Raw genomic sequence first — 25,638 nt, 5'->3', positions numbered from 1 at the left:
CACCCAGCAAGGTCACCGCTAGATTTACTCAAATCTAGACAAACACTCGTATGTGTGTATAGAGATGAGTGCTGGGCTGTTCCGGCACTTTCTGTAGAGTAAATAATATCAGAAGCAACCATTTAGAACAGAGACTGCTAAGCACATGTGATATACTCAAAGCTAGATACTATACAATGTTTGGAAGGAATGAACTAAATACATATATATGGACATCAACCATTACTCAAGACACATGCAAAAATATTTAGAAAGTATGTATCAAACTCTGAATAGTGGCTACTGTAAGGGGAAGAAGCAACTGGCATTGTGGCCACAGGAGACTGCATCTTTATTTGTAACATATTTTTAATTGAAGTATAGTTAATTTACAATTTCTGTTAGTTTCAACTGTACAGCAAAGTGATTCGGTTATATGTACATATATATTCTTTTATAAGATATTGAGTATAGTTCCCTGTGCTATGCAGTAGGTCCTGTTGTTTATCTATTTTATATATAATAACGTGCTAATGTGTGTAGTCGGAAAAGGCAATGGCACCCCACTCCAGTACTCTCGCCTGGAAAATCCCATGGACGGAGGGGCCTGGTAGGCTGCAGTCCATGGGGTCGTGAAGAGTCGGACACGACTAAGTGACTTCACTTTCACTTTTCACTTTCATGCATTGGAGAAGGAAATGGCAACCCACTCCAGTATTCTTGCCTGGAGAATCCCAGGGACGGGGGAGCCTGGTGGGCTGCCGTCTATGGGGTCGCACAGAGTCGGACACGACTGAAGCGACTTAGCAGCAGCAGCAGCAGCAGTGTGTGTAGTATATGTTACAGTGTGTATATGTTAATCCCAAACTCCTAATTTATCTCTCCCCTTGCCTGGAAATTGTATCATTGATGTTCTGGTTTCGTTTTTTTTTTTAAAAAATGTATTCTTATGTTACTTGTGTGATGTAAAATTAAATTTCTTAAAAGAATCATCAATTTCTAAAAGGAAATCTACAGAGTGAAATGCTACAGAGTTATAAAAGAAAGGAGGTGGAGGAAGAAGCTTTCAGCAGACGGATATAGAAAGAGCTGTAAGATGTATTCTCCAGTGATAAAAGGAAGATGTGAGACCATATTGTGTGGGATATTACTTCCCATGTCAGGAATGAGATAAGAAGAATAAATGTTCATATAATATAGGAATACAGAAGCACTGGAAAAACCTGGTAAGTGGATTTAAGAAGGAGGTGTCAGGGTGGGTTGGAGCGAGAGCAAATATTCTCACCATATATCATTTTTAATCACTTTGGTTTCTGAACCAAATACACATAAACACATCTACTATTCAAAATAAACTATAAAGAAATAGACTAGTCAGATAACCACAACACATTAGATCGTATTGTGGAAACAATTAGCAATAGTCATAAAAACAGAAGTTCAGGCCTAAAGGGTCGGTTATTCCATTCTGAGGACTCTTCCTAAGGAAATACATCTCGCACGTGCAAGAAACTTTTCCTGATGGCTCAGTGGCAAAGAATCCACCTGCCAATGCAGGAGACGTGGGCTTGATCCCTGTTCCAGGAAGATCCCACATACCGTGGAGCAACTAAGCCCAGGAGCCACCACTGCTGAGCCCCAGCCCTATGTATCACACTAATAACACATTACTGTTCCACTGCTGTTATTATATTACTATCAATTAATAATATGCTGCAAGTAAAATACAGACTTAATTATTAATTAAAGTGATGTAGCTATGAGAGCAAGTAATTTCACTGCATTTATCATGTGTGTGGCAGCACTTTACACATGTTGACTCAATCCTCATGACAACCTACATGGTGTTACTATTATTGTTCCCATTTTCAGATGAAGCAGCCAACAGACAGAAAGATTAAGTCAACGGACAGATTAAGCATTTGGCTGGAGGGTCCATGGTAAGGTACAGAGCCGGACTTCCCACCCAACAGGAAGCTTTAAGACACTAAGCTCTTAACTACTGAGCTCACCCAACAGCCTTCACCCTGACAATGACAACCAGGAGGTCAACTCCAGGCTGCGACCAGCTCAGTCTCCACTGAGAAATAATTCAGACAGCATGTTCCAATGGGGGTAAGGGAGATGCTTTACCTTTGCAACTAAAATGACCCATCATAAAAATCCCTGTGGGGACTGCTCTTTTGCTGTCTTATGCTTTGCTGTCCAGATCTTCGGTTGCAACTCAAGCCCTGGTTCCCACTGTCAGCAATGGTGTGAGGCCAGGGCTGCCTGCTGGAGGTAAGCTGGGCCTGGCACTGGAAGGTGGAATCCCTTTGATGAGGTTCATCACCCAAGTCCTGGCCTGCCCTGGAGAACTGAAGCCCCGGGAAGGAGGGGCAGGCAGGGAGATGAGGAACATTCTCCTCCTGACTCCTCCTCACACGCCCTTCACCAGAGCTACCATCAGGAAAGCGAGTAATTAATCTTTGAGACAGGAACCAGCTGCACCAGGGAGCGACGGGAGAGAGGAGGAGCAGAGGCTGGGAGAGCAAGACAGAAAAACAAAGGGACAAGGAAATGAGGCAGATACCCAGAGGACAGCAGAGAGACGAGCAAAGAAACATTGAAAATGATACAGCCAATGGAGCAGAACAGTCAGGCAATCACCACCTGGTGATTCTGGCCACCCGGTCTTCTGGTCCTGGCCAGGCACCCACATGCATCCACCTCAGTCTCCCCAGAGGGCAGGGGTGCACGTTCCTAAATTATTGTACAAACCTGAAGTCAAAGCACCTGCCCGACTCACCACACCCAAGAGCTGGCAGGGCTGGGCTAACAGCGCCACCTGCTGGTGCTGGGGAGAACTGTCTGTGTCCCCATCTGGGAGGGGACAAACTCCCCATCCCTTTCCCTGACCCCCTTGCTTCCTCATTTCACATTTGCCAAGCCTGTTCCCCTTCCAGGCCTCTTTACCTGCTCTTCCCACCACCTGGCGGAGAAGGCAATAGCACCCCACTCTTGCCTAGTAAATCCCATGGACGGAGGAGCCTGGTGGGCTGCAGTCCATGGGGTCGCACAGTCGGCCGTGACTGAAGCGACTTAGCAGCAGCAGCAGCCCACCACCTGGAATGCCTCTCCCCCAGATATCTCACAGCTGGCTCCTTCTCTTTCTTCAGGTCTCTGCTCAAACGTCACTTCTACGGAGACGCTGCTCCTGACCCCCACCTAAAGTAGCCCCCTGTGCCCCTCCCCCACCACCTCACTCTTGTTTCCTTTACAAGTCTGGGCATTATCTGAGGCCACCTGGATTTTCCATTCGGCTCCTGTCTGCCTCCCCCATTAGAGAGGCTCCATCGGGTCTGAATGGTCCACTTTTGTATGATTTGCACTCAGAACTGACCTTGGCAGCAAAAACTCCAGATGTCCCTTCCAGAAGAGCCACTGGTGTCTCTACCTACCCCTTCTTCTCAAGTCAAGCCTCCTTACTTCTGCTCAGGCGATAGAATGTTCGGCCAATACATTATTTCATATTCAATTTCGTTGTTTCCCTACTCTGTTTAACCAATAAATGCTCTCTGTTGTTTCGCATTCTTCCCAGTTGCCTTTTTCTTGGCCATGCCACATGGCACACGGGATCTTAGTTCCTTAGTTCCCCAACCAGAGACGGAAGCCGGGGCCGCGGCAGTGAAAGCGCCAAGTCTTAGCCTCTGGACCACCAGGGAATTCCCAGTTTCCTCCATTTAAAAATGGGAAAAACAGCAGGAGCCGCTTCACGGGACAGTTGCAGGATCCAAAGACCCAGTTTGTGGCCACCTCCTTGGCGCCACCTAGTGGCCAAGGTTTAGGCAGCTCAGACATCTTCTGGCCTGAAAGTCTGGGAATATTTCTGCAGCATGTGAGCTAGCTCAGACTGGGTAGAATCTCTGGGTTTGTCTGGCCCTTGGACGACCTCCAGGGGAGTCTGTCCAGTGCTGTTCAACAGAACTATCTGTGATGATGGAGATGTTCTGTATATGTGCATCTCCGTCAACAGATGACTACTGAGTACTGGAAATGGGGCTATATTGTGACTGGGGAACTGAATTTTTAATTGTACTTCATTTTCATTAATTTAAATTGCAACATGCAACTATATTAGTCAGCACTGATGTGGAGGATTGTTTGAGGCCTGGGATCCAGCTATGTCTCAGGTCAGATTGATTGACTCCCTGGTCCTTTCAGTTATGAAAACCAAGACATTCCCTTTTCATGTAAGCTGGTTAGACCTGGGTTCTGGCCACATTCACCAAGAGTCATGACCAACTGGGTCCTCTTCTAGGGCCTATGAATACAAGACACACTTAGGGAAGGCAGGAGGAAGGCATGAATGCCTGCAACTGCAAGACAGAGGGCCCAGGCCCCTGGAGCTACTGGTGGGTACCAGGCAGGGCTCCACGCTTCTAGAATGCTGCACACCCCAACACTGGAAGAGCTGGACCCCACATGACTGAAGAGCTCCCCAGGACCTTTTTTGCCTTTTGACTGCAGGCTCAAGCAAGGGTTTGGAGACAGATGAACCTGGCCCAGGTCCCAGGCTGCCAGTTGTACGACCTGAAACAAGTTTTCTTGCTTCAGAGGCTACTTTTCTCCATCTGTGCAATAGAAATCAGAGCACATATCTTATAGGGATTGGGAGAGGGTCAAGACAATGCATATAAGAGTGCTTCACACCGAAGTTGTTGTTGTTTAGTCAGTCATGTCCGACTCTGTGCGACCCCATGGACTGTAGCCCACCAGGCTCCTCTGTCCATGGGAGTCTCCAGGCAAGAAGACTGGAGTGGGTTGCCATTTCCTTCTCCAGGGGATCTTCCTGACCCAGGGATGGAGCTCATGTCCCCTGCATTGCAGGTGGATTCTTTACCACTGAGCCACTTGGGAAGCCCCTTTCATATAGTACAGATACAGAGAATAAACTCAGTATTTGCTAAAATGACTGTTAGTCCTACATAGCTTTATATCAAACCACCATCATGTAAGTTTTTACAGCTTGAAAGAAACAAAACATGATTAACAAACAATGATCTGGTTCATCCCATTGCCACACTAGGCTACGGTCCTTGGCTCCCTCATCTCCCCCCAACCCAAGTCCAGCCAGCCTCCACATTTTGCAGATTCCATCTTGGAGCATCTTGCTAGCATCTTGATTCCACATCATACCTGAAGCACCTTCATCTCTCTCCTGAGCAGTTGCTGGTCCATGTCTGTCTGCTTCCAGGATCCTGTTGGGTCTACCCAAGCAGCCACAGTAACCCTCCAGACCTCGACTCAAAACCTCCAGCTATCTACCTCTCCGCAGCTCAATAAACTGAATACACACTCTGAAGTCTGACCTCCCAGGCCCACCAGCATGACCAGGCCCCCACCTTTTGGAGATGAATCCTCACTCTCCTGAGACTCCAGCCATACCAACTCCCTGAGCAAACCTTGCTCTCTTTCACGTCTGGGCCTGTACAAGATTCAAGAGACAGGTCAATGGAATCAAAAAGAAACCCAGGGACGTCCCCGGTAGTCCAGTGGCTAAGACTCCGCCTACCAGTGCAGGAGACATGGGTTCGATCCCTGGTGCAGGAAGAGTCCACATGCTGAGGAGCAACTGAGACGATGCGCCACAACAAGAGAAGCCACCACAATGAGAAGCCCACACACCACAACTGGAGAAGAGGCCCCGCTCGCCACAACTGGAGAAGAGGCCCCGCTCGCCTCAACTGGAGAAGAGGCCCCGCTCGCCACAACTGGAGAAGAGGCCCCGCTCGCCTCAACTGGAGAGAAGGCCCCGCTCGCCACAACTGGAGAAGAGGCCCCGCTCGCCTCAACTGGAGAGGAGGCCCCGATCGCCTCAACTGGAGAGGAGGCCCCGCTCGCCACAACTGGAGAAGAGGCCCTGCTCACCACAACTAGGGAAGAGGCCCTGCTCGCCTCAACTGGAGAAGAGGCCCTGCTCGCCTCAACTGGAGAAGAGGTCCTGCTCGCCTCAACTGGAGAAGAGGCCCTGCTCGCCTCAACTGGAGAAGAGGCCCTGCTCACCACAACTAGGGAAGAGGCCCTGCTGGCCACAACTAGGGAAGAGGCCCTGCTCGCCTCAACTGGAGAAGAGGCCCTGCTCGCCTCAACTGGAGAAGAGGTCCTGCTCGCCTCACCTGGAGAAGAGGCCCCGCTGGCCTCAACTGGAGAGGAGGCCCCGCTCGCCTCACCTGGAGAGGAGGCCCCGCTCGCCTCACCTGGAGAAGAGGCCCCGCTCGCCTCAACTGGAGAAGAGGCCCCGCTCGCCTCAACTGGAGAAGAGGCCCTGCTCACCACAACTAGGGAAGAGGCCCCGCTCGCCTCAACTGGAGAGAAGGCCCCGATCGCCACAACTGGAGAAGAGGCCCTGCTCGCCTCAACTGGAGAGGAGGCCCCACTCGCCTCAACTGGAGAAGAGGCCCCGTTTGCCTCAACTGGAGAAGAGGCCCCGCTCACCACAACTAGGGAAGAGGCCCTGCTCGCCTCAACTGGAGAAGAGGCCCTGCTCGCCTCAACTGGAGAAGAGGCCCTGCTCGCCTCAACTGGGCTCGCCTCAACTGGAGAAGAGGCCCTGCTCACCACAACTAGGGAAGAGGCCCCGCTCACCTCAACTGGAGAAGAGGCCCCGCTCACCTCAACTGGAGAAGAGGCCCCGCTCGCCTCAACTGGAGAAGAGGCCCTGCTCGCCTCAACTGGAGAAGAGGCCCTGCTCACCACAACTAGGGAAGAGGCCCTGCTCACCTCAACTGGAGAAGAGGTCCTTCTCACCACAACTGCAGAAGAGGCCCTGCTCGCCTCAACTGGAGAAGAGGCCCTGCTCGCCGCAACTAGGGAAAACCTGTGCACCACAGTGAAGACCTAGTGCAACCAAAATATAAAAGTAATTTTTTTTTTAAGTTAAAAATAGAATTACCACATGATCCAGCAATTCAGCTTCTGGGTTTAACCCAAAAGAACTGAAAGCAGGGACTCAGATATTTGTCCACCCATGTTCACAGCTGCAGTATTCACAACACTCAAAACGTGGAAGCAGCCCAAGTGTCTTAGCAACTGATGACTGGATGAACAAAATGTGACACTGACAAACAATAAAATAACAGTCCACCTTAAAAAGGAAGGAAATTCCGACACATGCTACAACATGAATGAACCTTGGGTGTGTTATGGGAAGAAAAATAAGCCAGTCACCAAAGGGCAAATATTGCATAATTTCACTTACACAAGGTCCCTGGCATAGTCAAGTCCATAGAGACAGAAAGCAGAAAGGTGACTGCCGGGGGCTGGCAGCAGGCAGGGAATGGAGAGTTAGTGTTTAATGGGGACAGAGTTTCAACTGGAGATCATGACAAAGTTCCAGAAATGGATAGTGGTGATAAGTTGGGCAACATTACAAAATGTACTCAACGCCCCTGTATATATTTTACCACAATTTGTTTTAAAAAGGTTTGATGAAAATGCAACAAAATGTTAACAGTGTCGATTCTGGGTCCTGAGTACTCAGAGGTTTGCCATGCCTTTATTCTAAAAATAAACTAACAAAACAGGACACTTGGTGTGGCCCAGGATGTGGAGACCAAGCCCACAGCAGGCAGGATGCCCCTCACAGCTGGCTCAGTCCTCTTCCATTTCTTCTCTCGTCCTATTTTTACTGCATTGTGGTTGCTATGGAAACAAGGGGCACCTTGAGAGCCCAGAGCTCGGCCCAGGTGCTGCTAACTCCAGGAATAATGTCAGAGTGTGAATGAAATAAAATCCTGGATTACCTGGGCCCCGTGTACACATCCGTCCCTCCTGGTATGGTTAGCAAGGTGTGTTTGTGCGTGAGCCTGCAGTGACCTCCACCTGCAAGTGTCTGTCTTTAGCAGGCTTGGGTCTGGTGTCATCCAGTCCAGCCCTGGTCTGCTCACCACACATAGTCCAATTAACTGAGAGACGAGGTGCTGAGGCAAGGAATATGACTTTACTTGGAAAGCCAGCTGACCAAGAAGATGGAAGACTACTGTCTCAAAATAACCATCTTACCAGGACTCTGAGTGCCAGGTTCTTTTCTAGGACAGAGATGGGGAGGAGTTGAGGAAGTAAAGACCATTATCTTGTAAATATCTCCTGGAATGGCCAAGCTTGGGGAGGGGATGTGTTAATCAGAGAGGCAGGGTACCCCAAGGCTTTTTATTACAGGGGTTTTTATTTCGGGGCTTCTCCAATGGCTCAGCAGTAAAAGAATCTGCCTGCAGTGCAGGAGACACAGGAGATGCAGGTTCCATCCCTGGGCCGTGAAGATCCCCTGAAGGAGGAAATGGCAACCCGCTCCAGTATTCTTGCCTGAAAAAATCCCAAGGTCGGGGAGCCTGGCGGGATACCCGTCCAGAGCAAATGAGCACAGCACATGTATGGTTATAATAATGTAAGCAATGAAAAGCAAAGGTTGAAGTCAAAGAAACAGATCCATTCATGGGGTCCGAATTGGCTCTGCCTTGCAGCAGGTTGCACATCGCTCTGGTTTGCCCATGGTGATCTGCTTGCTTACATGCACATGGGCATGTCACATGGATACGTGTCATCCACACAGCCCAGGACCATTATCACCAATATCAGAAATGTTAAGGCAGGTAGCACTTACCAGGCACTAACTAGGCAGCAGGCACTGTGCTCCATGCTTCACTTGGATTATCTCCTTTTAACCTCACAACAGTATGCCATATAGGTACTATTATTATCCCCAGATAAAGAAATCGAGGCACAGAGAGGCTATGGAACTTGCCCAAGATCACTCAGAACACATGAACCTAACCACTAAATCTGTACTGTGAGGAAGGAGCGATTTAAATGTCACTAGTTCCCAAACAGCTGCAGACCCAGCTGCATCAGAAGCGCCACCTCTGGGCCTGATAACACAGGTTTCCTGGGCCCCACCCAGGCCTCAGGAAGCACAGTCCCCAGGGTGGGTCTGCACTGCAGCCAGGGTGGATGACCACTGGTCCTCTAGGCAGAGCTGACCCACAGGACTGACAGGGCATGGCAGGGGAACGGGCCAGGGAAAGTCTGAGGTTCAAAGCTGCTCAATTCCAGATGCCATCTGCTAGTGGCACGGTGACGAGAAAGAGGTAGTGGCTGCTGTCTCACACGCACACACACACACACCACAGGGCAGGGCTCCAAAATTCAGTTATGTGGCTTTGTGGCCTGCCAGGCACGGATTTCCGCCCACTCCACCCTCTCAGAATGCGCTCGGCCCTGGGGTGGAGGATGACAGCGTGGTAACCCGCTGGTTCACAGCTCAGGGAGGGGTCAGCCACCTCACCTGGACAACAAACAGCCAGGGCGGGGCACCCTAGAGGCTCCTACAGGCTCAGCCCTCAAGGGGACAAGGACACAGACAGAAAGAAACCAGACGGGGGAGGAGCTTAAACATGACCCTGAGGCTCCAGCTGCTCTGGGAGCCTGAGGAAGGGAGTGCTTTGTTCTCAAAGGGAAGGAGTCCTAGAGGAAGCAGCATCTAAACTGGTCCTGGTGGGATGGGCGAGATGACACCGATGGGGGAGGAGACGGGAAGGCATCTCACACCCAGGGAACAGCATAAGCAGACATCAAGGCAGAAACCCCAGGAAGTGGCCAATCTCATCATCTGGCAGGAGCTAAAGGCCAAGAGAAGAAAACAAAAACAAAAACAGAAAAACAAAACTAGACATGTACTGAGGCACAAGTTAAAGAACTTGCCCAAGGTCACCCAGCTGGTGGGATCAGGATTTAAACATAAGCTGCCTGGTTCCAAAGCCCCTGGATTAACCACTAAGATGAGGTTCACTGGCTGGTAGCTTTGTCTTCTGCACATAGTTTAGGATGCTGCAGGGATTTCCCTGGTGGCCCAGTGGATTAAGAATCCGCCTGCCAATGCAAGGGACACGCGTTCAATCCCTGGTCCGGGAAGATTCCACAGGCCCGCGGAGCAACTAGGCTGTGCCCCACAACTACTGAGCCCATGCTCTAAAGCCTGCAAGTGGTAACTATCAAAGCAAGTGTGCCTAGAGCCTGTGCTCTGCAATAAGAGAAGCCACTGCAAAGAGAAGCCTGTGCACCTCAACGAAGAGTAGCCCCCGCTCTCCGCAACTAGAGAAAACCCTCACGTAGCAACAGTGCAACCAAAAACAAATAGATAAATAAAATTATAGAATGGGCAGAAGTGGATCTGGCTGGACCAGGAGCAATGTTTCTCAGTGGGTTGGGGGAGCTCTTACACCCCTGCCCTGGAAACTCAGCAATGCCTGGAGACATTTTTGATTGTCACTACTAAGAGGCAGGCTGCTAGCATCTCAAGGGCAGAGATTAGAGATGCTGCTCAACATCCTACAGGGCACAGGAGAGCCCCCAAGACAGAATCCTCCAGCCCCAGATGTCAACAGAAACCCTGGGCTAGAGAGACTCACCCACCTGCAGCCCATATTCACAACGACAGTCAGTGCACTTGTTTATCCCTTCGGACAGGGGTTCCCAAATTTGGCTGCACGTTGGAATCACTTGGGAATCTTTAAAAAGTACTTTGGCACGGGACTTCCCTGGTGGTCCAGTGGCTAAGACTTCAAGCTACCAGTGCAGGGGCCCCAGCTTTGATCCCTGGTAGGGAACTAGATCCTGCATGTCGCAACGAAGACCAGGTGCTTCCCTGGTGGTCTAATGGTTAAGAATCCATCCACCAATGCAGGGGACATGGGTTCAACCTCTGCTCCGGGAAGAGTCCCACATGCCGAGGAGGAACTAAGCCTGTGCGCTGCAACTTCTGAGCCCATGCTCTAGAGCCTGTGCTCCACAAGAGAAGCCTGAGCACTGCAATGAAGAGCAGCCCCCGCTCGCCGCAACCAGAGAAAGCCCAACTGCAGCAATGAAGACCCAGCACAGCCAAAAATAAAAACTTTTCTAATTAAAAATTTTTTTTGAAAAAAGATTGAGCTAAATAAATAAATAAAGTGCTGGCACTGAGTCCTAATCTGGAATTGATTTCCAAATTTGGGCATCCTGGGCACTGATTTCCAAATCTGGAATTGAGTGCAATCTGGACATGAGAATTTTTCTTACACCTAAGTTTAATTTTTATTTTTCTTAAGCTTCCCAGAAAAGCTTGGGAACCACTACTTTGGTTGGGGGCCATGGAGGATCCAACTGTTTGCTGTGGACCACAAACAGTGAGTGGACACTAACGCCAGGAAGAGAAGTCACTGAGGAGTAAGCACGACCAGAGACTGCTCAGTCCCCAGCCCAGGCCCCAGGGACAAGTCCCAGTGGAACGGCACTAACAAGGTCGGGATGCAGATCCAGGCCTCCTTGGGGCAGTTAGAAACGGCTGTGAGGATGATGAATTAGTCAGAGCTGGCTGAGGCCCGAGGAGGAGGTAATTAGGCTTTGTCCCTGTCTGGGCAGGAGATAACGGGCCTGAGCCGGGAGGAGGGCGGGAGAGGACCAAGCCCCATGACTCAGGGGCTTCACAATCCAGTGACAGGGAAAGAACTGGATTTGGAAGACAGAAAAGGTTAATTGAGAGTGAGTCCAGTCTGGGGCCAGAGCAGGAAACGACTAGCCAACAGCTGAAGGCAGGAGGTGAGAGCACCAGCTAGGGGGGACTTGGGGAGAAGGGATCACAGAATCGACCCCAGGGAGAAGGGAGCTGAGACGCACAGGGCTCACCCCCTGCAGCAGAAGGGGCACACAGGTAGGGTGAATCTGGCCTACAGGATGGGTCACATGTGGCCTCGTGTTTTTAATTCTTGAGCTACTTGTCAAGTTGTTGCCGAAAACTCCAGATTTCCAGCTTCTCCTGTAATGTGGAAGGTCTGGGGAGACAAGCGGCATTTTGGCAGAGCACCAATGTGTGCCTGCTGTTCCCCCCAGGCCCCTCCCAGCCCTGCCAGATCCCAGCAGCCATCAGGTCTGTCTTCAGAAAGACAAGACCAGGTCCTAAATCAGCAAGTGGCGAAGATGGAGGAGTGGATGGGGAAGCAGAAAAGGAGTCAGGCACTGCACAGATGCACACAGCCAACCTCTCATGTCCTGGCCCTGCATCCACCACCTCTGTGCTAGGCCGTCTCAGGCTGGGGCATCCCCACTTGGGGCTTCCGTGTACTCATCTGTAAATAAGGAGGTTGAAGCCAATGACTTTTCATTGTCCATCATCAGGTCCATCAGGCTCCTGCAAGCTGCCTAGGCCAATTCCTCTGTCCAGGCTTTGAAATGAAGCCTAGAAAACCGGAACACTTCGGTGAGAAGTCCCAAACAGAGCCAAGGAGGCCAGGGATGACCCAGAAGGGAAAACTCAGGGAACATGAGCCACCTTCTGAAGTCCGGGGGGCTCTCAAGCGAAAGGATTATTAGCCTTGTTTAGGGACAGGAGATGAGGGATCAAGCAGTGGCAGTTACAGAGATTCCAGCTGAAAATAATGGTCAGCTTTGACCGATAAGAGCCATATTGGAATAGAACAGGCATATTTATGAGGTAATGAGCTCCCTGTCACTGGAGGTAATCAAGTTCAAGCTGGGTGACTGGTTTTAGGGGCACAAGGGATTCACATAGTGGCTAATTTGACCTTTTTATCTCAAGCCCTAAGATTCAAGGACTCCAGAGAGCTGGGGATCTCTCTTGAAGGCTCCCTGTCTTCCTTTTCCAAGGCTCCCAAGGAAAGGTGTTGGGGATTAGGCTTGGACTTGGCCTTCAAGGCCAAGATGGTCAGGAAAAAGCATAGAATGTCTTAATTCCTTGCTCCCCTTGCCCTTCACCAGGACCACAGCCCCCCAGTGAGACCCAGCAACCCCTGCCACATGGCCCCCATCCCCAGCACAGCATCACCCAGGGACCCCTCAGAGGCAGGAGGAGCAGCAGCTCCTGAAGGGGCCTCCTAGCACAAGCCAAGGGGGTCATCTACCTCCCCTCCTGACACCCCCATCCCCACTCCCTGCTCCCAGCCCCAGAGGAACCAGCAGGAGGAAGGCGAGAGAAGCAGGCAGCCACCCCATCCAGACACCCCTGAGTGCCTCCCGGGCACCCATCCATCAGCAGCCTCTCCAAGGGAATGCAGGGGGTCCTGACCAACCCCAAGGTCCACAGTATTCGGACAGGAAGCACAGGACACGCAGGGTGGGTATCAGAGCTCTCGTCAAAGCCCAGTGGGAGCAATTCTCCCCCAGCCTTGGCCAGGTCCAGCTCCTGGTGACCCAGGCAGAGTCCCCCAGGCTCCTCCCCTCGGGACTCTGAGCCTTCCCATTCAGGACAGGCCAGCAGGCCTCTGAGGAAGCTCAAGGGCATGGCCAGAGCCCTGGGGTTCCACAAGGACTTTCAGGGAGCTGAATAGGGTGAGGGGAAGCCCCCAGGATGGTTGGAGGTGGGCTGGCAGGTCTCAGGCTGCCCCATCTGCATCCTGCTCCCCCATATCCCTGCCCCTGTCCCCGTTAGCCCTGTCCCATGGGATCAACAAGCACCATTCAGCTCACCAGCCACACAGAAAACACCGCCAACGGGGCCCAGGGAATAAGCAGAGCCCCTCCTGCCTGCCTTCCCACACCCATCTCAGAAGAGCCCCAGTGTCCAGTATCCACTGGCCAGAGCTGCCAGCTGGCTCTCTGCTGCCCATCATCAGATAGCCCACCAGACCTGGTCAAGATCCAGGGAGCTGTTTGCCCGTCAAGAAATCAGAACAGGGACTCACCAGGGTTTCCTGGGCATGGTGGGGACCTGCCCGGAGGAGGGCCAGGAGCACACAAATCACCCCGGGGTTTGCAGACCTTGCTGCCTGGCAAACGGCACCTCCAGGTGCTTCCCTCGTGCCTGGCAATGAAATCAGGCCACAGCCCAAATGCCGGCTAAGCACCCGCCCGCCTGGTTCTCCTTGTAGCCACTCACGCCCCACGACTCCAGATCCCAAAACAGGCATGTTCGTGGTTACCATAGGAACTCGCTAAAGCCAAAAAAGGCACCACACAGTCTCCCACACGGGCCCTCAAAGCTCATGTCCACCTGCATGGGCAAGCATGCACACATGCCCACACACACCTACACACGCCAGCATTGTTCTCAGTCCCGGGGACTATCCTAAAGAATCAACAGACCAGAGCTGATGCTTGAGACAGAAATGGGGATGCTCCTCTCCGCGCCACCTGGAACATGTCTGCAAGCAGCTTCCCTGCATGCCCCGTGTGGCCAGCTGTCGGTGACAAGTGCAGTGGAACCAACCAGCGCTCACTGGTGCTCACCTGCCAGAGGCACACCTGGTGCGCAGGGGCTGGGCAAAGAGGAGTCCAGGACCACCACCAGCTCTGCCTGCGAGGCCAGGGAGAGGGCATTGCCCAGCCCGCTTCCCTGGCCACCCACCAGCTCCAGCACCCCTCAAATGCTGCTTCTCTCCTCCACGCCCTTCTCTGGGTGGGGGAAGGAGGGGTTGGCTTGAAGGTCGGGACTTAATCCGCCTCGTGGGAGGGGAGAAGGTAAAGGAGAAACAGAGACTGTATATGCAGAGCCATACTCTCTGGTGGTCCAGTGGTTAAGAATCCTCGAGGCAGGGCAGGATGGATACTCGGGTTCCACCCCTGGCCAGGTAAGATCCCACGTGCCGCAGAGCAACGAAGCCCACGAGCCACAACTACTGAGGCCCGCACACCTAGGGCCTGTGCTCCGCAAGAAGAGAGCCCACCGCGATGAGAAGCCCGCGCACCACAACTGGAAAAAGCCGGCGAGTAGCGATGAAGACCCGGGGCAGCCAGAAATAATTAACGTTTTTTAAAAAAGCCTTACTCTCTCCCTCCATCCCTAGCTGCCCAAATTCACCCATCCCCATACACGGGACCAACATCCACTCAAGGGCTCGCTGAGAAACGTGAGTCTTCACCTCGACGGCTCCCCTGGCCCTCACCTCCCACGTCCAAAGCAGCTCCAGGGTGGGAAGTCCACCTCCTTGGGAGCTCTCCAATCTGTCCCCCACCTCCAACCCCACTGGCCCAGCTCCAGCCTCCAATCTCTCCAATGGGTCAGCAGATGGCAGCCAGCAGGGCCTTCAGACTCAAATGTGGCCACGTTACTCCCGTGCCCGAAAGTCTTTCCATGGCTCCTGGCCACACCTAGAGGCAAGCCCGGCCAGCCACACAGCCCTCCCACACTCCTGGACTTGGCCCAGTCTGTCCCCGAACCGGTGCCCGGTGATCCGTCTGGTGCAATAACAGCACTCAGGTCCCTCCCAGCCCACGCCATTCACACCTCACTGCCCGCAGGCTGGTGCTGCTGCCTGGGGAGCTGACCTCACTCACCGTCGGAGATGGCTGAGGCACCACCAAGCTCCAGAAAGCCCCCTCCATCCTCTAAGGAATCTCTGCTAGCACTTGTCATATCCCATCGCAACTGTCTGTCTGTCTCCCTATGAGACTATACGTTTTCATGAGCAGAGACTGTCATTCTTTTTTTTTTGGCAGGGGGCGGGGCCCTTGCTGCACAGCATGTGAGATCTTAGTTCTCTGACCAGGGATCGAACCCTAGTTCCCTGCAGTGGAAGGGAGGAGTCTTTTTCATCTTTACTTCCCCACCAGCCCCAGGGCCCAGCACTGGGCTTTGATTATAGGTGCCCAGTAAATGTGAGCTGAACTGATTTAGCTTTCTAACCCCCAAAACATCAACCCCCCGCCCCATCCTTGGCAACCCCAGCAAACTCAGCAGATGCTCTGGGTGCTTGGGAGAAGGGCTGATGGAGATGGGGCAGCCTCAGAAGCTTCTAGAACATCTTTGTGGTGCCTCAAGGATTCTTATAATCCACAGTAAACAGAGACCTAGTGGTCAAAGATGGGAGAAATGAACCAGTGACCACGGCCCTCAACCGATGCATGAAAAAGGCATTACGCTGGAATCAAGGGGTGGGCTGGGCAGGGACAGGCCTTCTGGAAGGAAGGCTGGAAAGCTGGAAGCAGAGACTTGATGCACAGGTGCCTGGACCCTGGCCTCACTCTCCCCGCCACCCCCGAGAATGTACGCTAACCACAGCAAGAGAACCTGGAGAGGCGAAGGTCTGTAAGGGAATCGCCAGGTTCTGTAAGGAATCCTCACAGGATGGGGACGGAAGCCATGGGTTTGAAAGGGCTGTGACACAGCAAGAGATTGAGCTTTCTGGATGTGGCAAGCCCCCCCTCCTGCAGGGACAGTGGCTCCAGCCACTTCATCAGGGATCCCAGGGGCCAAGGGAAGGTATGCTGAGACACAGCATCTGCTGCTGGTCTATGTGATCCCCTCCCTACTAATAGGATTTTGAATTCTTAGCTGGTGAAATCTGAAGCCTCGAGTAGGGATGGCTGTGTGAGGTCTTCTGACCAAACCACAGGATGGCCTAAATGCTGTCCCAGCCAGGCTGCTGGGAACACAGCTCCTCCAGGTCCTCTTCTCCCTTCTCCTGAAGAAGAAATAAGACAGCACCGTGACCTCTGGGTCCTTTTATGAGCTTTCTCTCGATTTAGAGATGCCCACGTGTAGTGACCAAGAATGGGGAAGCGAAGTGAAAGTCGCTCAGTCGTGTCTGATTCTTTGCGACCCCGTGGACTATACAGTTCATGGAATTCTCCAGGCCAGCACACTGGAGTGGGTAGCCTTTCCCTTCTCCAGGGGATCTTCCCCACCCGGGGATTGAACCCGGGTCTCTCGCATTGCAGGCAGATTCTTTACCATCTGAGGCACCCAAGAAGCCTGAGAATGGGGACCATCAATTTAAAAGGTGGATTCTTCTCCCTACAGGGGAATGGGTTCTAACTGCCCCGTCAGCAGGAGTGTGCGTGACACTGTGTTCAGCAACAGCGACAAGCTGCCCTGAACCCCCTCCATGCTCAGCCAGCCCCGCGCTGGCCAGTGACGGTGCCACGGTCATCTCAAATGGCTGGAGCGTGGCTTGGCCAGCCCACGCAGCAGGCACACACACACACACACACACACCTCTTTCCATCTCTTCTTTTTTTTTTCTTTTCCCAGTCACACCACTGGACTTATGGGATCTTCATTCCCCAACCAGGGATTGAACCCAAGTCCTATTCAGTGAAAGCACAGTCCTAAGCATTGGACCACCAGGGAATTCCTCACATCTCTTTCTTTAGCAAAGAAGCAGCGGTCTCCGAAAGGGAGGGCAAGAGGCAGCAGAAAAAGAAAGGGGGAAAGAGTCTGAAGCGCTCTGCTCAGGTCCTCCCCTCTGGATGCTGCTTCAAGGACCTCCACAAGCAAACACTGGCCCTGCCAACCTGAGCTCTGCTCTGTGGGAATCCACTCAGATGGTGGCTCAACCACTAACACAGACCACATCCCAAGCAGGCTTGGGAGCAGCTGGAGAAGGGCTGTGCCCCACCTCCTAACCCAGCCTTTCTCTCCAGCCTCCACCTCATGTGATGGGCTAATCACCATGATGACCCATCACGGATTCATCCAGCAAATACAGAATGAGAACCTGCTACATGCCAGGCAAGGTGTTGGGCTCCGGGGAGCCAGAGATGAAGGACGCAGAGCCTCTGCTCTCAAAGGCATTCATTCATTCATGCCTGTATTCACTTATTCAACAGCGAGCATCCACCGTCATCAAGGTCCTGGGAGAAGAGTAAAAGGACAAACGGCATGAAAGCAAACTCCCAGAAAATCAAAACTTGAAGAGAGCAAACTGGACGCCAGTCCAAATCTCCCATTTTACAGATGGGAAAACCGAGCCTGGAGAGGTGACAATTCGTCAGTCTCCGCCTCCCAATTTTTTCTTCTGCATGTGCTGCCACCACTGCCCTCTCCGCTGGTCCTCTGTGGCTCCAGGACACCTGGCGCCTCTTGCTTCTGGGGGTCTTTATCATTCAGATACCCCAGGGCTTCCAGCAGGGGGCTAGGCCCTTCTACCCACAGCGTTGTGGAGGCAGAGGTGCATTCTGTCTACACTGGGGAAAGAGCGGGCAAATAAGGCGGGGTGAGGGGGTGCTGAGAAGGATCCTGTTCCAGCCTGGACTGAACCAGGGATGAAGCACAGACCTGGATTCAAATTCTGGCTGCACGACCTACTCACTGATGACTGGGCCAAATTCCCTAGCCTCCCTTTCTCTTCTGTAAAGTGCAGACAGTAGTGGTAGCTGTTTCACCAGGTGACTGTGAAACTTCAGGTAAACTGTGTGATGAAAAGTGAGAAACTGGGTGATGTGGCAGCTAAGACTCCAAGTTCCCAATGCAGGGGGCGCAGGGTTCGATTCCCGGTCAGGGAACTGGATCCCGCCTGCTGCAACTAAAGATCCACATGCCACACAGAAGATCCTGCGTGCTGCAACTCTGACCAGTGCAACCAAATAAGCGACAGAAATAAAGTGAGCATACAGTAAGTGCTCAATAATAGTGGTGCCAGAACCCCCTGTCTTCAGAGCTGCATAGCTCAGGGACACTTTCAGGAGTTACATGGCTGACTGTCTTCACGTCAAGGACACCAGGTCCCTGGCGGAGGAGCTGAGGAAATTGGGAGCATCGGCTGCAGCCCAGGGGTACCTGGTGCTCACTGGAGAAGCCAATGGGCTGCACTGGCAGAGAAAGATGTCTCACCCAGCAGAGGCAGAAGGAAGGTAGCACCTGGGTACCTGGCAGAGTCCAAGCACACGCCCTTGGCAGCCTAAGGACCTGCCAGTAAACAGAGCCATGTCCTGGGCATCCAGGCAGAATTTCATCTTAGGTATTAGTGGGGAGGAGGATTAGGGAGTGGGTACCAATCTTCCTTTTGGTCCTAAGGGTAATTGGGGTGGCTGGATAAAACCTACCATGGTGCCTATCCAGCCCACAGTTCACCCTTCTTCTCTGTGAACTAACCCTTCCCACAGGGAGAGGTGGCTGCAGCAGCCATGTTTTATCCATAAACCCCATCTCTCCAGCTAAACTGATTGGACCCAGCTGGGCCAATCGGATTCCCTCTTTTATTTTTTTAACAGTTTTATTGAGATGTAGTTTATTTCCTATATGTAGTTATTTACTATATTCACCATTTCTGGGCTTCCCTGGTGGCTCAGCTGGTAAAGAATCAGCCTGCAATGCAGGAGACCTGGGTTCAATCCCTGGGTTGGGAAGATCCCCTGGAGAAGGGAAAGGCTACCCACTCCAGTATTCTGGCCTGGAGAATTCCATGGACTGTATAGTCCATGGGGTTGCAAAGAGTCAGACACGACTGAGCAACGTTCACTTTTACCATTTCTAAATGTACAATTCAAGGGTTTTTAGTATATTCACAAGTTTGTGCAACCAAGAACCAAGAGTCTGTACCAAGAACTAGTTCCAGAACACTTTCATCACCCAAAAAGAAGCCTGTATTTGTACATCCACTCCCCTTATTTTCCCAACAACCTCCTCAGCCCTAGGAAACCACTAATCTATTTTCTGTCTCTTTGGAGAAGGAAATAGCAATCCACTCCAGTATTCTTGCCTGAAGAATGGACAGAGGAGCCTGGCGGGCTATAGTCCATGAGGTCGCAAAGAGTCGGACACGACTGAAGCAACTTAGCACATGTGGATTTGCTTATAGAGACATTTCACATAAATAGAATTCTATAATATGTGGTTTCCCAAGGACCTATTGTATAGCACAGGGAACTCTGTTCAATGTTACTCGGCAGCCTGGATGGGAGGGGAGTTTGGGGGGCAATGGATACATGAGTGTGTGTGGCTGAGTCCCTTCGCCATCCACCTTAAACTATCACAAGTGTTAATCAGCTATACTCCAGTACAAAATAAAAAGTTTAATAATAAAATATGTGGATTTCCTATGACTAACTTTCACATGTAATGTTTTCAAGGTTCATCTATGCTGTAGCATGAATCACTACTTCATTCCGCTTTATGACTAAATAATACACCACTGCATGGTGACACTATATTTTGTTTATCCGTCCATCTGTTGATGAACATTTGGATTATATCCACTTTGGGCTATTATTAATAATGCTGCTGTGAACATTCATGTACAAGTTTTCGTATGGACATATGTTTTCATTTCTCTTGGATGTATGTTTAAGAACGGAATTGATGGTCACATGGTAATTCTGTGTTTACCCTTTTAAGAAACCGCCACATTCTTTTTGACATGCACACACTGCTGTATTTATTTGTTTTTGGCTGTGCTGGGTCTTCCTTGCTGCGCACAGGTTTTCTCTAGTTGTGGAGAGCAGGGGTTACTCTCTAGAAGCGGCACACGGGCCTCTCACAGCAGTGGCCTCCCTTGTCGCGGAGCGCAGGCTCTAGGTCTCACGGGCTTCAGGAGCTGCAGCATATGGTTGCGGTTCATGGGCTCAGTGCGTCCGTGGCATGTGGAATCTTCCCAGACCAGGGATCAAACCCATGTCCCCTGCTTTGGCAGGCGGATTCTTAATCCACTGCGTCACTACAAAGTTTGAATCTGCCAAACTGTTTTTCAAAGCAGTTGTGACATTTTACATTTCCACCGTCAGTATATAAGGCTTTGATTTCTCTACATTCTCACAAAACACTTGTTATTATCTGTCTTTTTTTATTATAGTCATTCTAGTGAGGGTGAGTTAGTATCTCACTGTGGTTTTGACTGCATTTCCCTGATGGCTAATGACATTGAACATCTTTTCATCTGCTTATTGGCCATTTATATATTTCCTTTGGAAAAATGTCTATTCAGAGTCTTTGCCCATGTTTTTAATTTTTTTCTGACCACGCCATGAAGCTTGCAGGATCTCAGTTCCCCACCAGGGACCACACCCAGGCTACAGCAGTGAAAGCCCGGAATCCTAACCACTAGGCCACCAGGGAACTCTCCGGTCTTTGCCCATTTTTAAGTTGTTTTTGCCTTTGTATTATTGAGTTGCTAGAGTTCTTTATACGTTCTAGATATAGGTCCCTTATTACATACGTGATTTGAAAACATTTCCTCTCATCCTGTGCACTATCTTTTTACTTTCCTGATGGTGTTCTTTGTGATGCAAAAGCTTTTTTATTTTGATGAAGCTAAATCAATCAGTTTGCTGTTCTTGTTGGTTTTGTGCTTCTGCTTTTAGTGTCATACCTTAAAAACCATTGCCTTATCCAAGGTCACAAAGACTTTAATCTATGTTTTCTTTGATAGTTTGGGCTCTTACATTTATGTCTCTGATCCATTTTGAGTTAATTTTTGTATATGGTGTGAGAGGAGGATTCAGTTCCATCCTTTTGCATGTAGATATCAATCATCCAACACCATTTGTTGAAAGACTATTTTTCTCTATTGAACTGTCATGACATACTTGTTGAAAATCAACTGATGGGGACTTCCCTGCTGGTGCAGAGGCGGGGACTCCGTGCTCCCATTGCAGGGGGCCTGGGTTCAATCCCTGGTCAGGGAACTAGATCCCACATGCCACAGCTAAGACCCAGCACAGCCAAGTAAATTCAAAAAAAAAAAAAAAAATCAGCTGACAGACTTCTCTGGTGGTACAGTGGATAAGAATCCACCAGCCAATGCAGGGCACATGGGTTCTATCCCTGGTCTGGGAAAATTCCACATGCCAGGGGCAACTAAGCCCATGTGTCAGAAGTCCTGAGCCTGTGCTCTAGAGCCTGCGAGCCACCACTACGGAAGCCCGCACGCCTCGAGCCCGTGCTCTGCAACAAGAGAAGTCACCGCAGTGAGAAGCCCGTGCACCAAAACCAAGAGTAGCCCCCACTCACAGCCACTAGAAAAAGCCTGCACGCAGCAGCGAAGACCCAGCATAGCCAAAAATAAATAAATCAGGATTTTTTAAAAAAGAAAACCAACTGACCACAAATGTGAGGGTTTATTTCTGGACTCTGAATTCTATTCCATCGATCAATATGTCTATCTTTATGCTAGTTCTGAACTCTCTTGATTACTTTCACTTGGTAGTAAGTTTGAAATGAGGAAGTATAATTCTCCAACTTTGTTCTTCTTTTTCAAGATTATCCTTGAACCACAACTAAGACCTGATGCAGTCAAAAATAAATAAATAAATTTTAATTTAAAATTAATTAAAAAATAAAAGACTATCCTTGAATTTTCTATGTGAATTTTAGGATCCGTTTATCAATTTTCACAGGGAAGTTAGCTCGGATTTTGAGGGATGGATTTCCAGTTCCTATTCAGTCTTGCTGAGCTCTAGCTCCACCTCAGTGTTCCCTGAGGCACCCTGGGATTTTTTTCCGTGAATTTCATCTTTTGCTTAACCAGATTACACTGGATTTTTGCTTCTTGCAATCAAAAGATTCTTAACCAAGCATAAGAAGGAACATGGTCCTACAGGCTATCCCCAACAATCCTCTCAACACCACCACCCCAAGGCCTAAGCCCTCAGACCCCAGGTACCCAGAGACCCCACTGAGGTCCCAATTTCAGCACTGGTCCTTGCCCCCAGCGCTTCACTCTGCCTTGTACTGGTTCCCTTCTGGGTTACATGTATCATCTTTACTAGTTAAAACAACCAGGCCCTCAATAAACGCTTGTGAAATTGAATTAGATATCCCAAGACAGCATTGAAAAAAAGCCCATTCCTACTACTCTACACCCCTTAGTAACTCAGCTTCTTACCTAGCATCTCATGCAAGATGGTGCAGTGGTAAAGAATCCGCCTGCCCATGCAGGAGACACAAGGACACGGGTTCAATCCCTGGGTTGGGAAGATCCCTTGCAGGAGGAAATGGCAACCCACTCCAGTATTCTTGCCTGGAAAAGTCCATGGACAGAGGAACTTCGCAGGCTAGAGTCCATGGGGTTGCAAAGAGTCGGATGTGACTGAGCGATCGGGCATGCAAGGGGGAAAGAGGATCCAGAAGCAGACAAAATGTTTGGCCACAAACACGGAGGGAAAAGGAGCCAAGGTGATGAGGATCAGTTAGGGGTTCTAGGACAAAGGGGTGCTTTCTCAGAGCTCCCCAGCAGATGGTTAGACACATGGTAAACCGAGGCAGATGATTCCCAGACCCTGAATCTGGTGCTGGAATTCTCAGACAGCCCCCGAGGCCAGGCTGTTCAGGATGACAGATGTCTGGTAACAGATGACTCAATGACCAACTGACCACACACACACACACACACACACACACACTGGGGTGTTTTTTCAGGTCCTAGAACTGTGTGGCACAATTTTCCAAGTAGGTGGGAATTTCGGTAGACAGCCCCATGGGACTAGGACTCCATATAAAAACTAAAGAGATTGAAAATACAATTATCTCTCTTACACCCTTGAGCTGTGGCCTGAAAGTTTCACTGCTTTTCACATTTCACATTTTCCCCATGTTGGTCCCCCTGCTCTCTTCCCAGCATCTGTCTTTTCCCATATATTTCAGGAATCAAAAACCCAGTCCAGCCTCCTCCCAGTCCATGAGCCCCTGGACTGAGATGGAGAATCTGACATCCAACAGCCCCGCTCAGAGAGAGTTTCCACAACCAGGAGGGAAGTGAAGGCCCCAGCACCACTCTGTCTGCCGTTACCTCTGACCTTTACATAACAGGAAGTGGCTACTTACTTGACCTTCAGGCTCGCCAGCATGGTCTTGTCGATCCTGCCAAGAGAAAAGCAAGGGCTTCCGTCAGTGTGGGGGCTGAGGGTTCTCACCTAGCACCTGCAGACCACAGGCCCCACAGGGCTCTGCAGGGGGCAACGCTGAAGTTCTCTTCCAGCCTGGGGAAGGGAGGACTGGGAGCTCTGGGAGGGCTGAAGCCACTCATAACCCAGTGAGATGGGTCCTGTTATTCTCCCTATCTTAGAGATGAGGAAACCGGCTCAAAATCACTGGTCCAGCCTGGATCCCAGTACCTGATTCCAGATCCTAACCACTTTGAATGTCATCTCCCTTTGTAACCCACACTCCACTAGAGGACTCTACAACCCAGCCTCGGGGGGTGGGGGATGGGTCACAGCAGCTAGACAATCGATGCATGGATATTTCTGCTTTAGAAAGATGCCACAACCTCCAGCGCCAGGGACCCTCCTCCTCAGGGAGCTACCACTACCCCACAAGGAGGCACAAGCCACTCCCGGGACAGAACCTGACAGCAAGCTGCAGGGCGCGTGGCGGGTGGGATCTGTCAGGCACAGGAGCTCAGAGCAGATCACGTTTGCGGCAGACGGTCCCCGCAGCCAGCAACTCCGCCCAGCCTGCGCCCACCCTTGCTGGAAGACAAGGCAGGGCTTTGAGGCTTCTATTTTTACCCTCTGCATATGCCAGCCCTTATGGCTGGTAAAAGAGGCCCCTTCCTCTCTCCAGAGACAGAAAGGGAGGTGAGATTCCCACCGTCTGTGTCTCCTCTTGTTTAGGGGTCACAAACACCAGTGTCACATCACCATCAGCGTCACCACTGCCCCATGTTATCATCACCATGGTTATTCTTCCGTCGTTCAGTCACTATGCCCGACTCTTTGCGACCCCAAGGACTGCACCGAGCTAGGCTTCCCTGTCCTTCACCACCTCCTGGAGTTTGCTCAAACTCATATCCATTGAGTCAGTGATGCCATCCAACCATCACCAATCATCACTATTAGTGCCACCAAGCTAGAGACCCTGGAAAGTTCTTACAGCCACCCTTGTCCAGCAGCTCAGCTCTGCCACAAGCTTCCCATCTACACAATGATTGGGGTCAGCAGGGGGAGGGGACAGGTGTCAGGGGCCACATGGTGAGGACGCAGAGCTGCCCCAGAAATCTCAAGTCAGCACCAAGCCCTGGAGCTGGGGGCGGGGTCCTTTCACTCTGAGTAAACTCCCAGCACCTTCGGGTCTCAGTTCCCGACAGCAAAACAAGCCACACCCGAGGTTCCTAGCCCAGGTCCCTCCTCCCAGCTTCTTCTGCACATGCCTCCTGGGCCCCTTCCTCGGGGCTTCCACGGGGTCCCCAAGGGTCTCATTCCCACCTCTGGAATGCAGACCCTCCTCCTCTCCCATCCCACCCACCAAATAGGAGTAAGGTGGACCCAGGAAGCAGATCCTTGCATTCTGCTGGAATATCTGTCATCCACAGCGACCCAACTGCAACCCCGACCCGTAAGCCCTTAGATTTTACATTTCCTCAAGGAATCTCTTTTCCTCCTTTACAACATCCTTGTGTTGTGGGTAAGGCAGAAACTCCCCACTTATACAGGGGGGAAACGGAGATCCGGAGAGCGGAAGTGTCCCATCTGGGTTCCTCAAAGAGCAAAAGTGCAGCAGCACCTTAACCCTGGGCTCCTAGCATGGCGCCCTCTCACTCCCCTCAACCGCCAACACTCTGGGTCACAGCAGCTCGGTCCCTGCACCCACATCCACACCTACTCGGGCAATAGGGTTCCCACGCTGGGGTGTGGCCTCCAAGGGCGGGGCCGATGGTCTGGCAGGGTTGAGATGGGGAGATAGGGCAGCCGTGACAACTGAGCTTTTCCCTTTCAGGAAACCAAGGCCCCCAGATTCCTCCACCGCCCCACTGCCATTCATTCACATCACCTGGTCCACCCCAGAGCTAGTGGACACTCACCCCAGCATCCAACAGAGCTCTGAAAATACGACCCCCGAGATTCTCTATACTGTCTGGGGTGGACCAGGGTTCCAGGAATCTGTAATTTAGCCCTCAACCAACTGCAGCATCTCCTCCCTGCTAGCAGCCATCCCGGCGCAATGTCCACTCTAACCCCCCAGCCCCACCTGGAAGCCCT

The 25,638-nt window shown here is 51.2% G+C and overlaps 1 protein-coding gene across 7 annotated transcripts in view; it reads right to left on the bottom strand.

Moving 5' to 3' along the window:
• The window catches only part of RAP1GAP2 (RAP1 GTPase activating protein 2), a 218,431-nt gene that overhangs the window by 159,366 nt on the left and 33,427 nt on the right, over window positions 1-25,638 (bottom strand). For all 7 annotated transcript variants that reach the window (XR_011561953.1, XM_070772829.1, XM_070772834.1 and 4 more), the window contains one exon: window positions 23,483-23,518. Coding sequence is in view for 6 of the 7 variants with exons in the window: in XM_070772829.1 (XP_070628930.1) it covers window positions 23,483-23,518 (36 nt within the window). In the remaining variant the exon portion in view is untranslated. The remainder of the gene's footprint in view (window positions 1-23,482; window positions 23,519-25,638) is intronic.

This window comes from Bos indicus, chromosome 19 (genome assembly GCF_029378745.1).
Source record: "Bos indicus isolate NIAB-ARS_2022 breed Sahiwal x Tharparkar chromosome 19, NIAB-ARS_B.indTharparkar_mat_pri_1.0, whole genome shotgun sequence".
In the NCBI taxonomy this organism is placed as follows: Eukaryota; Metazoa; Chordata; class Mammalia; order Artiodactyla; family Bovidae; genus Bos; species Bos indicus.
Note: the sequence above shows the minus strand (reverse complement) of the source record. Positions and strands in the feature narration are given on the sequence as shown.